This window comes from Cavia porcellus, unplaced genomic scaffold (assembly GCF_034190915.1).
Source record: "Cavia porcellus strain 051 isolate PalLab524CR breed Dunkin Hartley unplaced genomic scaffold, mCavPor4.1 scaffold_15, whole genome shotgun sequence".
Taxonomy (NCBI): domain Eukaryota; kingdom Metazoa; phylum Chordata; class Mammalia; order Rodentia; family Caviidae; genus Cavia; species Cavia porcellus.
The window spans coordinates 75099238-75112044 of record NW_026947498.1 but is presented as its reverse complement, the minus strand read 5'-3'; the positions used below and the strand labels follow the sequence as shown (position 1 = coordinate 75112044).

At 54.6% G+C, this 12807-nt stretch overlaps 1 protein-coding gene across 16 annotated transcripts in view; it reads left to right on the top strand.

Annotated features, from left to right (window-relative positions):
- The window catches only part of Atp2b2 (ATPase plasma membrane Ca2+ transporting 2), a 364580-nt gene that overhangs the window by 329823 nt on the left and 21950 nt on the right, over positions 1-12807 (top strand). For all 16 annotated transcript variants that reach the window (XM_063225260.1, XM_063225261.1, XM_063225266.1 and 13 more), the window contains 4 exons: positions 7487-7666; positions 7864-7951; positions 11322-11428; positions 11832-12023. In XM_063225260.1, coding sequence (XP_063081330.1) covers positions 7487-7666; positions 7864-7951; positions 11322-11428; positions 11832-12023 — 567 coding nt within the window. The remainder of the gene's footprint in view (positions 1-7486; positions 7667-7863; positions 7952-11321; positions 11429-11831; positions 12024-12807) is intronic.

The following is a 12807-nucleotide window of genomic DNA, read 5'->3' as shown; positions in this document are numbered from 1 at the left end:
GCCTCTGTCCCCACGTGACAGGTGAGAGCCAACATGCCAGAGAGGCTCCTCACCCCACAGGAACCAGGGAATCTTGTAAAGGACACCTTTCTGTTCTAGAGCTCTTTCTAGAGCCTATTCTACAGAGGTGCTTGATAAGTGTTCATGGAATGAATGAACTAGAATTAATGCATTTGAAGCCCAGTCCAACACCATGTATTAACCTACCTCACACACGCACACACACACACACACACACACACACACAGGTCTCTGTAAAGGACACCCAGCCACAAGGACTGCTGTCCTTAGGAAAGCCCAGAGTACGGAGCCCCATCACTCTTGCCCCTTTCTCCACATACAGGTGTGCGATCAATTCCTATCCCACCTTGCGTGTGACACAGCTGGGCCTGTATCAGGTGTGCAGGTGCAGAGCTTGAAGTCAGCAATAGGTCCCGTTCTCTAGTGGAAGGGGCGTTACCAGGCTGGGGGTGGGGCGACACTAACAAGTGCTCGGCACACAGTGAGCCTTCTGCTCCTGTAGCTACATACATGTCCAGCAGAGGCCGGGACCATGGCTGGGTTGGAAGGATGAGGTATCATGGTCCCAAGACTACCTGAGTGGCTGGCCTGAGGGGAGAGGCACCTGCAGCCTGGCATCGACAAGATGGTGCTATGGGGCTGCTCCCAGAACTACCACAGCTGCTGTCCACACCTACTGCATCCAAGAACTGTGAGATCTGGTGCTAGCCTCCTTAGGATCCCTTTGACCTGCACTAACATCATTCTCTGGGGGCCACTGACCCTTCCCTATGCCCTCTCTCTCAGAGCCTCAGTTTCCCCTTTTTTAAAGTAAGATCAGATAGCCAGGCATGGAGGTACATGCTTGTAAAACCAGCACTCAGGAAGCTGAGGCAAGAGGATCTCACTGTGAGATCCAGACTGGGCTGCATAGAGAGAACCTGTCTCAAAAAACCAAAGAAGACAAAGAAATAGAGAAAGGGAGAGAAGAAGGGAGGAAAGAGCAAGGAGAGAGGAAAGAGGAGAGGACAGGAGAGGACAGGAGAGGGGAGGAGAGGAGAGGAGAGGAAAGGAGGGGAAGAGAGGGGAAGGGAGGGGAGGGGAGAGGAGAAGAGAGGAGAGGAGAGGTCAAGAGCTGCCCTCCAAGCTCCTGGCCCTACTGTTCTTGGATTCTACATTCCAAAGACAGGCACAGCAGGAGCTCACACATGTGGCCTCTCACAATTAAGCAGCAGAGCGCCAGACTTGGCTGTATGACAATGGCCTGGTTACACAACTCCTCTGGGCTTATGTTTAGACGGGGGACTATAATAGTACACACATATGCACATGGGTGTACACATACACAGGGATATTTTGCGGGGTCAGATCACACACATGAGCAATAAGCAGGGTGTCTGGCATGAGGTCAGTTCCCCATACAGGATCCCCTTGTTTCAGGCCGTCCCGAGTCAGCTCATTGCAGGAATCGGGGGTATCTAGCAGTCCCCAACACAGAGCCTGTTCTACAGAGGTGCTTGATAAGTGTTCATGGAATGAATGAACTAGAATTAATGCATTTGAAGCCCAGCCCAACACTATGTATTAACCTACCTCACACACACACACACACACACACACACACACACTCACAACACTCAGTGGGTCTCATTCAGCCTCCTCATTCTTACCAGAACCTGAAGCAGCAGAGACAATGAATGACTGGAGCCCATATACACCTACGGTCCTGAAGACCACAGCTCTCTGTGGCAGACAGGCTGTTTATCAGCCTCCCCAGGGAACACTGCCCATGACTGGCCACTAGTGGATGGACCCAGGCCTCACAGTGCTGCACACTACCTCCTTGCTGCAAGTCGCTGGGCCCTGGGGCTCCTGGCTCATTGCCTTGCCTAGGAGTGTCCCTGAGGGGGGTCCAACTTGAGGATAGAGCTGCCAGTCATATCCACGTCTGTCCTGAATCCCAAGTCTGCTGGGGAAGCTGTGAGGCTCACAGAAGGGCAGGGACATGTGCCCGCATCTCCCTCCCTGTAAGTAGCGGGCAAAGCCTGAGATCAGGCCACCTCCCTCCCCACTCCAGAGTCTTTCCCTGGCTGCCACATGAAGATGGTGCGAGGCATTATTTTTTTTTTATCGGTACCAAGGATCAAACTCACGACCACGCACTTGCAAGGCAGGTGCTTATGCCGCTGAGCTAAATCCCCAGCCCCGAGGCATTATTTTCAAAAAAGAAAGAGACTCCACATGTAGCAGCCCTGGGTATTTTCCGTGGCTAGTATGGTCATCCAAAAGAGTGACTATAGACAGAGCCTCTGGGAAGAGGCTTGGCTGCAAGCTCCAGTTTGCCCCCAGCAAGCCACTTCTCACAGCACCTCAGTCTTCCCATCTGCAAAAGGGGTCCCTCAGCTCCCTGCCTCTGCCTCTCAGACACGCGCACCCCATCTCACACTGCCATTCACTTGGTGTCCATAGAGAGAAGTCACAAACTACATTAGAGTGACTCACAGAGAGCCACAGCAGAGTTGGGGGCCAAGGCTCTAACTCTGGCCCTCCACTCCCTCACAATGGCCTCAGTTTCCCCATCTGACAAATGAAAGATTTGGCCCACCAACATCCACAGTTGTGGGCCACAGCAAGCTGTGGGGCAGCTACCTGAGGGTACATTCTCAGATGAATGCAGCACTGAGGAGACCAGAGGCTGGCTTTGTGTCTGTCTGCTTCTCGGATGAATAACTGTGCGTGCGTAGCCCTAGGGGCGCTTAGGAGCACAGAGCTTGCCACCCTCCAGTCTGAGCCCCTGCCCCCACCTCAGCAGCAGCTGCTGCCCATGTCATGGTGATTGTCCCTCCAGGAGTGTCGGTGCCTTGGTGGCAGTGGTAGGTTTGGGGGAGCTTTGTTCTGTGGTACCCGGATGGAACCTAGGAGTGTCCTATCCCTGAGCTGCACTTTGACATAGGCTCCACTAAGTCGCCCACACTGGCTGCAAACTTTCAACCCTCCTGCCAGCATCACTGGACTGATCCCTCTGGCTGCTAGTCAGGGTTCCCGCTCTCCGAGGCCTCCTCCCTTTCCACAGCACACTCCATCCCTGCCTTGGGGGTCCATCCGGTAGCACCAAACGCTCCTCCCTACTGTCTCAGTCCTGTCACCACCTCCATTTGGAGCACCTCCAGGCCCACAAACAGCTCAGATCCCACACATAGCGGCAGGAAAGCACTCTGCCTCCCTGGGCACCCCCACAGTGCTCCACGCTGCCTTCCACCCCAAGACACGGAGCCGGAAGTGGACCCCATGCACCGCCAGCCTGCCAAGTGTGTGGAGACCGTGCGGCCACAGCAGAGGGCAAGCACTAGAAACAACAGATATTTAAAAGTCTTTGTTTAATGAAAACAGGAAGCACACATTTTCTGGCTGTTTTTCCTCAGTGAGAAATATCTAGGATAATTTTAATGAAAGAAGCCATTTTTCAAAAAACAAACCAATGATTTTATTAGTAGAAGGTGTATTTCCAGCACACCAGTGCCCCTGGGGCTGCAGCCTTAATCCTGTCTGGGTCCTGTGCCCTGGGCAGTGGGATGAGTGGGTGCATGAGCAGGAAGCACAGAATCCCCACACGATCGCAGGGCGCACTGGGCACAGGGAGCGTCCGCACGTGGAGGGAAGGAGGGAGGGAGGACTCCGCAAGCAGCAGGACAGGGGGGTGAACAGTTTCCTTTCCACTGCGGTAACAAAATGCCTGAGGCAGTCCCTCTATATCTAGGACAGGACTGCTTTAACACGGGCATGATGGGCTGACTCCATGGCTTTGGACCTTGGTGACAGGTGAGGGAGCAGAGCAGCCCACAGCACTGGGAAGCTTAGGAAGCTTAGAAGAGAGAGGAGGCCTGTCCCTCCCCAAGGCTCCACCCCCACCCCCAGCCCTCAGGGAGCTGTGTGCCAAGCATGTGGTGCTGGGTCCTTTGAAACCCTCAAGACCCCAGCTGCCACAGATCCCCAAGATCTGAGACCCAGTGGATAGCCCTGTTGTACTTGTGAGACACAAGACTGCCCAGGAGCCTATCAGGAGGAGGCATGGTTCACAGGTTCTCCTGCCCTTGCTGCAGGTCAATGTCCTGGCCCCCATGTTATGGCCGAGGAGACCGAGGTTGGAAATAGACGCCAGCTCAGCTTTTTGGTCCCCAAGCCCTCTACCCCATGGCGGGGTAGGGGAGCAAAGTGCATGTCGGCCGGACCTCCTCACAGTGCTGGGTGCTGGGAGAAGCCCGGAGGGGACAGCCGTAGCTTCTGGAAACAGTTCCAAAAGCAGGGGACTCCCCCATTGATCCCAACGGGACCCCAGTGGCTCCCAGGACCTGAAGGGCCACCTTCTGTCCATAGGCCTCCAGCCCACATCTTCAGCCTCAGCCCTCTGGGTGGCCTGCAGCACGGCCCCAGGCTTTTCACATTTGGAGCCTTCTTTGCTTGTATGCCTCGTGGGTGGCTCTGCAGTCAGGACCACTCTTTGTTCATCTATGTGGCCCAACCTTGGCAAAACCTCCATTGCTTATGGAGCAGAACTGGCATACATAATCCCTCCTCCCTGATTTCTCCTCCCCACCTATTTCTTTACAAAGTATCTTTTCTCTGTGCTCCTAGAGCCTTTTACCAAAGACCTAAGGCTCTAGAGAAGAATACAGGTCTGATGCAGAGTAAACACTGCATTGTCTGAAAATAGAAAAGTCATAGAAGAGTAAGTTAAACTTGGTCTACCATGGAGTGGCCCCACTTTGGAGGGGGCAGGCACCCCATCTTTGGAGGTTAGCAAGCAGAGACTGGCCAGCCATTTGCTGGGGACACCTGGGAACAGAGGTGGGCAATGACAGAGGGTCAGAGCCAAATGATGCAAAGTGTGTTTCAACACCAAGGCTTTAAGCATGTTTGAAACATAACCTAAATTCCCCATGAGGATGGGAGCCAGACGAGTGCATTTCTGGAATAGCTCTGTCCTGTCTTCCACAACTGAGGTCAGAAGGGCATGAAGGGCATAAATGGGCAACGAGCATCCACGTCCCCTCTCCCACCCTCTCCGGGGACTTCTGTGAGCTGGTGTGGCGCCCAGGCCTGAGACACTGCAGGGCTCTGCCTGGACCTTGGAAATAACTCAGAGGAGCCTGCAGCCCTCTGGCCCTGCTGCAGTCCTTCAGCCACTCCCTCCTGCACGAGGCTATCCCTTAGACAAGCCTCTGCAGAGGTCTCCGTCCCCAGACCAGGAGCTGTCTTGGGGCGTGTGTCCCTCCCTCAGCTGCAGAATGGTCATGCACGGAGGTTTGAGTTTTCTCTCAAGCACCAGGTTAAAGTCCCTGAAGCAGGTGACACCATGGGCCAGTGCCCAGGCAGTACTGGTGGCCAGGGTAGGGGAGAGACGAGCGGGACAGGCTAGAGGGGCTGGGCAGCGCCCCAGCTGGAGTCGATGGTGGGACTGAGGGAGCAGCTGATGTGGGTGAAGTGGATGGAGCAAGGTGTTTTCAAGGCCATCTTTGTCCTTGCCATTCTTGAGGGCTAAAAGGAGACTGGGAAGCAGGATGTATCCACAGTCAGGTTTGGGGCCAGAGTTCTGGCTTGGCATTAGCCTGTGGGGGCTGCTGTATTACAGTCCAGACAGTGCCAATTTAAGATGATTCAGTGTAAGAACAGTGGCCTAAAACATGAGAGCTATACTGCAAATTGTTAATTTGGAGGAGGGCATGGTGGCACACTCATGTCAGCCCATCACTCTGTGAGAGTGAGGCAGGAGGTTTACAAATTTAAGCGCAGTCCAGGCAATTTAGTGATTTAGCAAGACCCTGTCTCAAAATTTTAAAAAAATTTTAAAAGGGCTAAAAGAAAATACAGGTTAGTATGAAGGCCTTAGGTTCAATCTCCAGTGTCACATAAAGTTTTTTAAAACTTGTTTTCCTAGTTTAGATGTTGTTCTGGGATAGCAGCATCCAGCACCATGCTGTCTGGAGGTGCTGGGCAGGGCCTCAAGCTGCAGCTCGCAGTAGACAATGTGTCCACCCCAAGAGGGAGCAGCCAGGCTTCTGCCGGGTGCTACATGACTGAGACAGAGTGTGCAGCAGGTTAGATGTGTGCAGAGCAGCTTTAGAATTCATGGTACTTTCAGATTCTGATGGGTGTCAGGGAACCAGTAGGGGCTCAGCCCCTGGACATCTTCTCACTGTCTGGAGGCGGAGGGCTGTCTGACTCCAGGCTGCTGGCCGCACTGGAGCCCATGATGGTGGGAGGGGGGGAACATCTCTCCAGGCATCTCTTCTGGTCTTGGAACACATTGGAGACCCAGGTCCCAGGAGCAAACTCCTGATGTCTGTCTCACCTTCACATGAGCCCTCTGCCCCAGCCATATGCATCTCTGTGTTCAAAGCACCCCTCTCTATGAGGACACAGTCACTGTAGATGAGGGTGTCGGTTTAACTGGATCACCGCCTTAAAGCCCCTTCCCCAGAGGAGCGCCACCTTCACAGTTTGGACTCAGGACAAACCCTATCTTTAGGCAGAGTTCAGGCTGTGCCTTCTCTTGGCAGGCAGTGGCACAGCAGGACAGACAAGGGAGTGAGCTGCCCATTGGCCCACTGCTCTGCTATGCAAGAGGAAGGGGCACTGGGTTGAGCCATCAGGCTTGAGAGTCTAAGCTGCTTTTGTCTTTCTGTACAACTGAATCTTCTCCCCTTGACGTGTTCTTTCCTACCCAAAGATGTTCTGCAGCAAATATAGCCTTATTATTTTATTGTCACTGCCCATGGGTACCAAACACTTGTTCCGTTGATCTGTGCTCCCCCAAAGGGCTGCAGCAGCCCCAGGCTACTTTCCACATCCTAATTGCTGGGTGAATACACAGCTCTGGGAGGAGCTACTGGGGAAGAGGGGTGGTGGGCATTGCCACCTTCTGATTGGCTGAGCTGGGTCTAATCTGACCTTACTGGCCCAGACATAAGTCTATCACTATAGCTGTGAGAGCAGGGTGCAGCCTTTACTTGTCCTATTTTACATGAAGCAGAGTCATGTACAAGTATTCTAAATCAATATCACAGTCTGTAAATAAAGTGTCCCCAGATACAGATGACCCCTCCAAAAACCTGAAACCACACAGGCTTGCAGAGTTTGTGAATGAAACCAGCACAAGTTTAAGTGTAGTTACCAAGTTCCAGGCAGACTGGCAGGGGCCAAATCTAAGGGGTGCCCCTTAGGGTCTTTTGGAAGTCTTTTCCGGGGTAGACTGTCATGGTCAGTGGGGGGCCAGCTGCCTGGGGCTCTGTGCTGAGGAGGATTCGATGGCCCCACCAGGTCTAACCAAGGATGCCCTTGGCACAGGAGGGGAGACAGAGGCTCGGTGCCCTGTGTGCTATGTAGTCCCCTTTCCCAGAGCTTCCCAGGAGAAGTGCTCGCTCTAATTCCATGAGGAGGGCCTACCCAAGGTGGTACTCTCCTCCTTGACTCCCATCCTCCTATCCAGGTCCCCGAAGCCATCCGCAAGTGCCAGCGGGCAGGCATTACAGTTCGCATGGTCACTGGTGACAATATCAACACAGCCCGGGCCATTGCCATCAAGTGTGGCATCATCCACCCAGGGGAGGACTTCCTGTGCCTGGAGGGCAAAGAATTCAATCGGAGGATCCGCAATGAGAAGGGAGAGGTGTGTGGCCAGGGTGAAGGGTCCCCAAGGGACATACTGGGAACAGGAGCTGGGAGGCACAGGTACTGCATGCTTGCACAGGAGCCACCCCCAAGTGCCACCAACAGCTCAGTGCCTCTGGGTGAGTCCCTGCTATCCTTGAGCCTCAGTTTCTGTCTCCAGCCCCACCAACCCACTGTCTACCCGTCCCTCTCTAGATTGAGCAGGAGCGAATTGACAAGATTTGGCCAAAGCTGCGAGTGCTGGCTCGGTCTTCCCCCACAGACAAGCACACACTGGTCAAAGGTAAGCCAGGGCCCGTGGGCAGCACTAAGGCCCACACAGGCCAGGAACCTCCCTGGCCTGTGGCATCTTTGCAAGAGAGAAGGTTCCTGCCTGGCACTACCTGCACCAGGAGGTGCTCCTCTGCCGTCCCTGCCTCTTCTGCACCTCTGACTCCTCTGGGAAGCAGTGGGATTGGACCATCCAAGGTCTCAAGCACACGGCTCAGGGTCCAAATGGGGCCCACAGATGTGCTCTGTATGGCCTCTATAGTGGCTTTTCTTGCTCATTTTTTAAGTTTTATTAGCTGACATTTGCATTACGTAGAGACTACATTTATCATGCAGAGTTGGTTTGTGTCCATAACATACCTCAATTCTTTTTCATCCCCTTCCCTTCCTACTATCTCTTGGTCCCCTTCCTATGCTGAATTGAGTCTTTCCTTCCTGGCAGCCTTGCACTCAGCCCTCCCACTTACCTTCATCTGCCCTAGATCTCAGGTGGTTGAGACCCTTGATCAGCTTCACCTTGGTCAGCACCTATGACCGGCATACCAAGAATGGGGCAGCCCAGGAGAACAGCCAGACCAGAAAGGCCGAGAGTGCCCTTCTTCCCTCTGCTTCTCCTCCAGAGAGGGACACAAACCACCTGCTAAGCCAGGATGGCCAGCCATGGCCACATCCAGGGTCCCACAGCCCCAGTGTGTCAGTCAGATTTGTTGCTATAACAAAGACAACTTAAAGGAGAAAAGGTTTATTTTGGCTTATGGCTTCAGAGGTTTGGGGCAGAGTCACTTGGCAGCATTGCTTCTGGGCCCATGGTCACATGGCAGGGCATGGCAAGGACATGGGGTGGAGCAGGAGCTCGCCTCATAGAGGACAGGCAGAGAAGAGCCCAGAGAAAGACTGTCCCCAAGGCTACATCTCCAGAACCACTTCTTCAGCAAGGCCCCACACCCCCTGGCTCCATCACCTTGAAGCAGCGCCATCAAGTTATGACCTTATCCATGGATCAGTCAATCCAGTCACCTCCCAAAGCTGTCAACAGAAAGCTGTCAACATAGTGAGCCTTTGGGACTCACGCCATAACACCTGCCATCTGGATCTCAGTTTCTCCAATTTTCTGCCCAAATTACTCCTAGATGTCCTGAATTTTTGTCTCAAGAGTGTTGCCCAAAGACATTAATTGGGACAGATTTTGTCTAAGGACAGAAATACAGAAGCTAGAGCCATAGATGCCGGAGCATCCTTGCCTCTTTTTCATTCCTCCATTCCCTCATCAGTTCACTTATTCTCCAAGTAACTGCTTATTGAAAACCTACTGTGTGCCAGCCTCTTCCCTAGCCAGCATGTCCTTCCCTTTGGAATTCTCAGTCCCTGAAGGGAGAAAAGCAGAGCCATGGCTGTGAAGGGTGAGCTGGGTCCTCACCAGCTTCTGACTGCCACAGAGGGCATCAGGCAGAGACCTGCAGGCAGGCAGGGAAAACATAGCAGAGCTCAGACTGGCTGGAACTCCAGGAAGAGCAAAGCTGGAGGAGGATCCTGGGGAGCCCTTGGCCACTAGCCCAGCTAACAACCTGAACAGCGCTGTGCTGTTTGTCCAGAGCCAGCCTACACGGTGGGGAGAGGGAGGGCACTGTGTAGAAAGCTAATTCTGCTTTGGGAAGGGACCACCAAGATTGCCCAATGTGACCATTACCACCTGGACTTGGTGGTGGCAGTGCTGGCAGTCTGCAGAGCTGAGGGACATTTGCAGGTGGAGAACCTCAACTATCAGGAGGAATGCAAGGAGGAAGACCTCAGTTTCTGAGTCTTTGTTGTTTGAACACCTGCACTCTGCCATGCCCTGTGGCTCTCAGGTGGCCAGTTGGATGTCACTGAGAAGAGGCAGGTCTGAGGAGAAGGGGTGCACTCAGGGTAGGCCTGACTGAGCCTGGGCCTCTGACACTGGCCACCAAATCAGAGAGAGGGCGTGGTGGAGGGGTGTTGAGCTCCCACCTGAGTGGTGAATGGGACTCCATTCAAGGAAACCAAAGAGGGTGGCCAAGGAGCAGGGGCAGCCTCGGGTGAGGGGTGCAGGAAGGCCTGTGAGGCTGAGCAGAGGATGGGAGGTGGAAGTGGCCACAGGAAGCCTCTGGTGGCTCTGCAGGGCTACAGGTGAGTAGAGGGTACAGAGGCAGGCGACTTTCTCCCAGCTCTCTGGAGACTGTAAGAAGTCTGAGCCAGCCTGGGTGTTCAGAGAAAGCCCCACCACCTCACCTTAGGAGCGAGCCAGTACGTCTCAGGGGACCAAATGGGACAAAAGCCCTGCAGGCCCAGAAGATGGAACCCAGGCCAGTGGCTGCTGGCTGGGTGAGGACAACTCAGGATTACTTCTGAGCCACCAGATGTGGGAGCTGGGCCTGGACTACGGGTGCTTTAGAGGGGACAGGGCCCCAGGGTGAAGGGCTCCTCACTCCCTCTACAGCTGCTGCTGCCTGCCTGACACAGGAACCCACAAGGGGCAGGCAAGTGTCCTCAAGGCAGCAGAAAGGCTGAAGCTACAGAGAGGTGTAGCAGCACATCTGGCCAGGAGACCCTGGCACAGACAGGGCAGCCAGGTGTAACAGGAGGGGTCAGCACACACCTGCTCAGGGAGGGCCTCAGAGCACACATGCTCACCAAAGCCAAAGAGGACATAAAAAGTAGCCGGGGGCAAGGCCAGCATGTAAGAGACAGAGCCTGGGGCTCTGTGGGGAGCAGGCCAAGAAGTAGCATGGATGTTCTCACGGCAGAGACTGGTACCAAGGTCAAGGCAGAATTTCCATGGAGTTTTGGAGCTGCAAAACCCAGGCCTTGGTGAGGCACTGACCTGTGAAAGCATAGGGGAGTGTCAGGGTTGACATCCCTGCCCACTTCATGGGGGACCCTTGTGATGATACCTGTCATCTGTTCTGTTCCCTGGTCCTGCTAGGGGCTGGGACCACATGTCACCTGCTCATGCTGGTCTGGTGGAAGATTTTATGAGGATGCATATCTAGAGAGAGTCAGAATAGTGTCAGAATAGTGTCATGGGGCTACAGTTACCCACAGATGGCATGGCTGTGGAGGAGCAGACAGTGGACTGGGTGTTCCAGAAAGGCTGATGAGCCCTGAATCAGGCAGAGGAGATAAAATACAGTGTTTCTGACTACAGTGGCCACCAGTATGGCTAAGGGATATAGGAACAAGGACAGAGAGATGGACAAGGTGCTGGCCACAGAGACCCCACAGCTGGCCCAGGTGCCCAGCATGGCCCCAGTGTGCCAGAAGAAGCACGACGGTAGGAGCTAGTGGAACAGGGGCCAGAGGGCAAGGGCTGGCACAGGCTACCCTGCTCGTCGGCCCGGAAGCCCTGAGCACATCCACCCCAACAGGCATCATCGACAGCACACATACCGAGCAGCGGCAGGTGGTAGCTGTGACTGGAGATGGGACCAACGATGGGCCTGCACTCAAGAAGGCTGATGTGGGCTTCGCCATGGTAGGAGCAGCTCAGAGGGCCTGGGTGGCATCTGGGAGGAGCTCATAGACAAGGCTTTGGGGGGGCTTATAGTATCCACAGTTCAATCTCAACCCAACCATCATCCACTCATGTATGTCCAAGGCTCTCGACCTCACCCTGGCCCTAGGGGTCTTCCTAGAAGGGTCCAGGGTGCCCTTGTCCCAGAAGCTTTGTGCCAACAGGCATGCACAGGTCAAGAGGATCAGGGTGAGGGGGAAAAGAGGCCAAGGGCTATGGGTGCCTTCCTGAGCATAGCCTGGCTGTACTAGTTTCTGAGGCAGGGGTGCAGAGTAGAGCTGGGAACATGCAGGGTCACAGACAGCAGTATAGAACCACTCACTGCCCCCCAGCCACCCCCAGGTTCCTATCCCTGTCCCCACAGGGCATTGCAGGCACTGATGTGGCCAAAGAGGCCTCAGACATCATCCTCACAGACGACAACTTCAGCAGCATTGTGAAAGCCGTGATGTGGGGCCGCAACGTCTATGACAGCATCTCCAAGTTCCTGCAGTTCCAGTTGACCGTCAATGTGGTGGCTGTGATAGTGGCCTTCACAGGTGCCTGCATCACACAGGTGGGTCCTAGAAACACAGCAAACATTGGTGCCAGGTGAACCCCAGGATCCCTGGGGACAGAGCACTGCCTGGGCTGGGAGCCGCATCACAGAGGCCAGCATGGGCCCTATCGAGCCTCGTGCCCCATCTGCTTAACCCCAGATCCAGGCTGCTGATGGCTCCAGGAGGTGGGAAAAGCAGGGCCAGGAACAGCAGAGGCCAAATGGCCAGAGGATGACAGAGGGGGCCTTAGTTCTCAAGGGTGTGTGCAGGGCAGGCCTGGAGGATACACAGAATTATAGGATTGTGCCCCTCTAGATCAGTAGCTTTGACACAGTGTTGGGAAGAGCCGTGGCCAGCAGGACCTGGACTCCACAGCTTCCTCACTGCAGCCCATGAGGCAGCACTGAGGTCAGGCCCACAGAGGACAAAATGGTCCCGCTTGCCAATCAGTTCTCAAGCCTCCTCTGCTGTGATCAGCCCGGTTCCTCTAGCAACTGACCATTGGGCCTGGGGAGCAGAGAGTAGGCTCACTCAGTCCTGGGGATGCCCGAGGCCTGAACTTGCAAAGAGCCACCAGCACTCACAGGAGCACCTCCAACCTTGGTCCCACAAGTGTGGGGCCCTGGAAGCACTGTTTTGTTTGCATCTTGAACTATGAAAGTGCTTCTGACAGCTCTGATGCCCAGTTCCAAGGGAGGAGTTGGGGACTATGTGGCTGGGGCTTCCCTCTGCACCCAGGGCCCTTTCCCCTCAGCTGTGAATGAGAGGTTCCCTCTAGTGGCAGCTCGGGGACACTGCTGT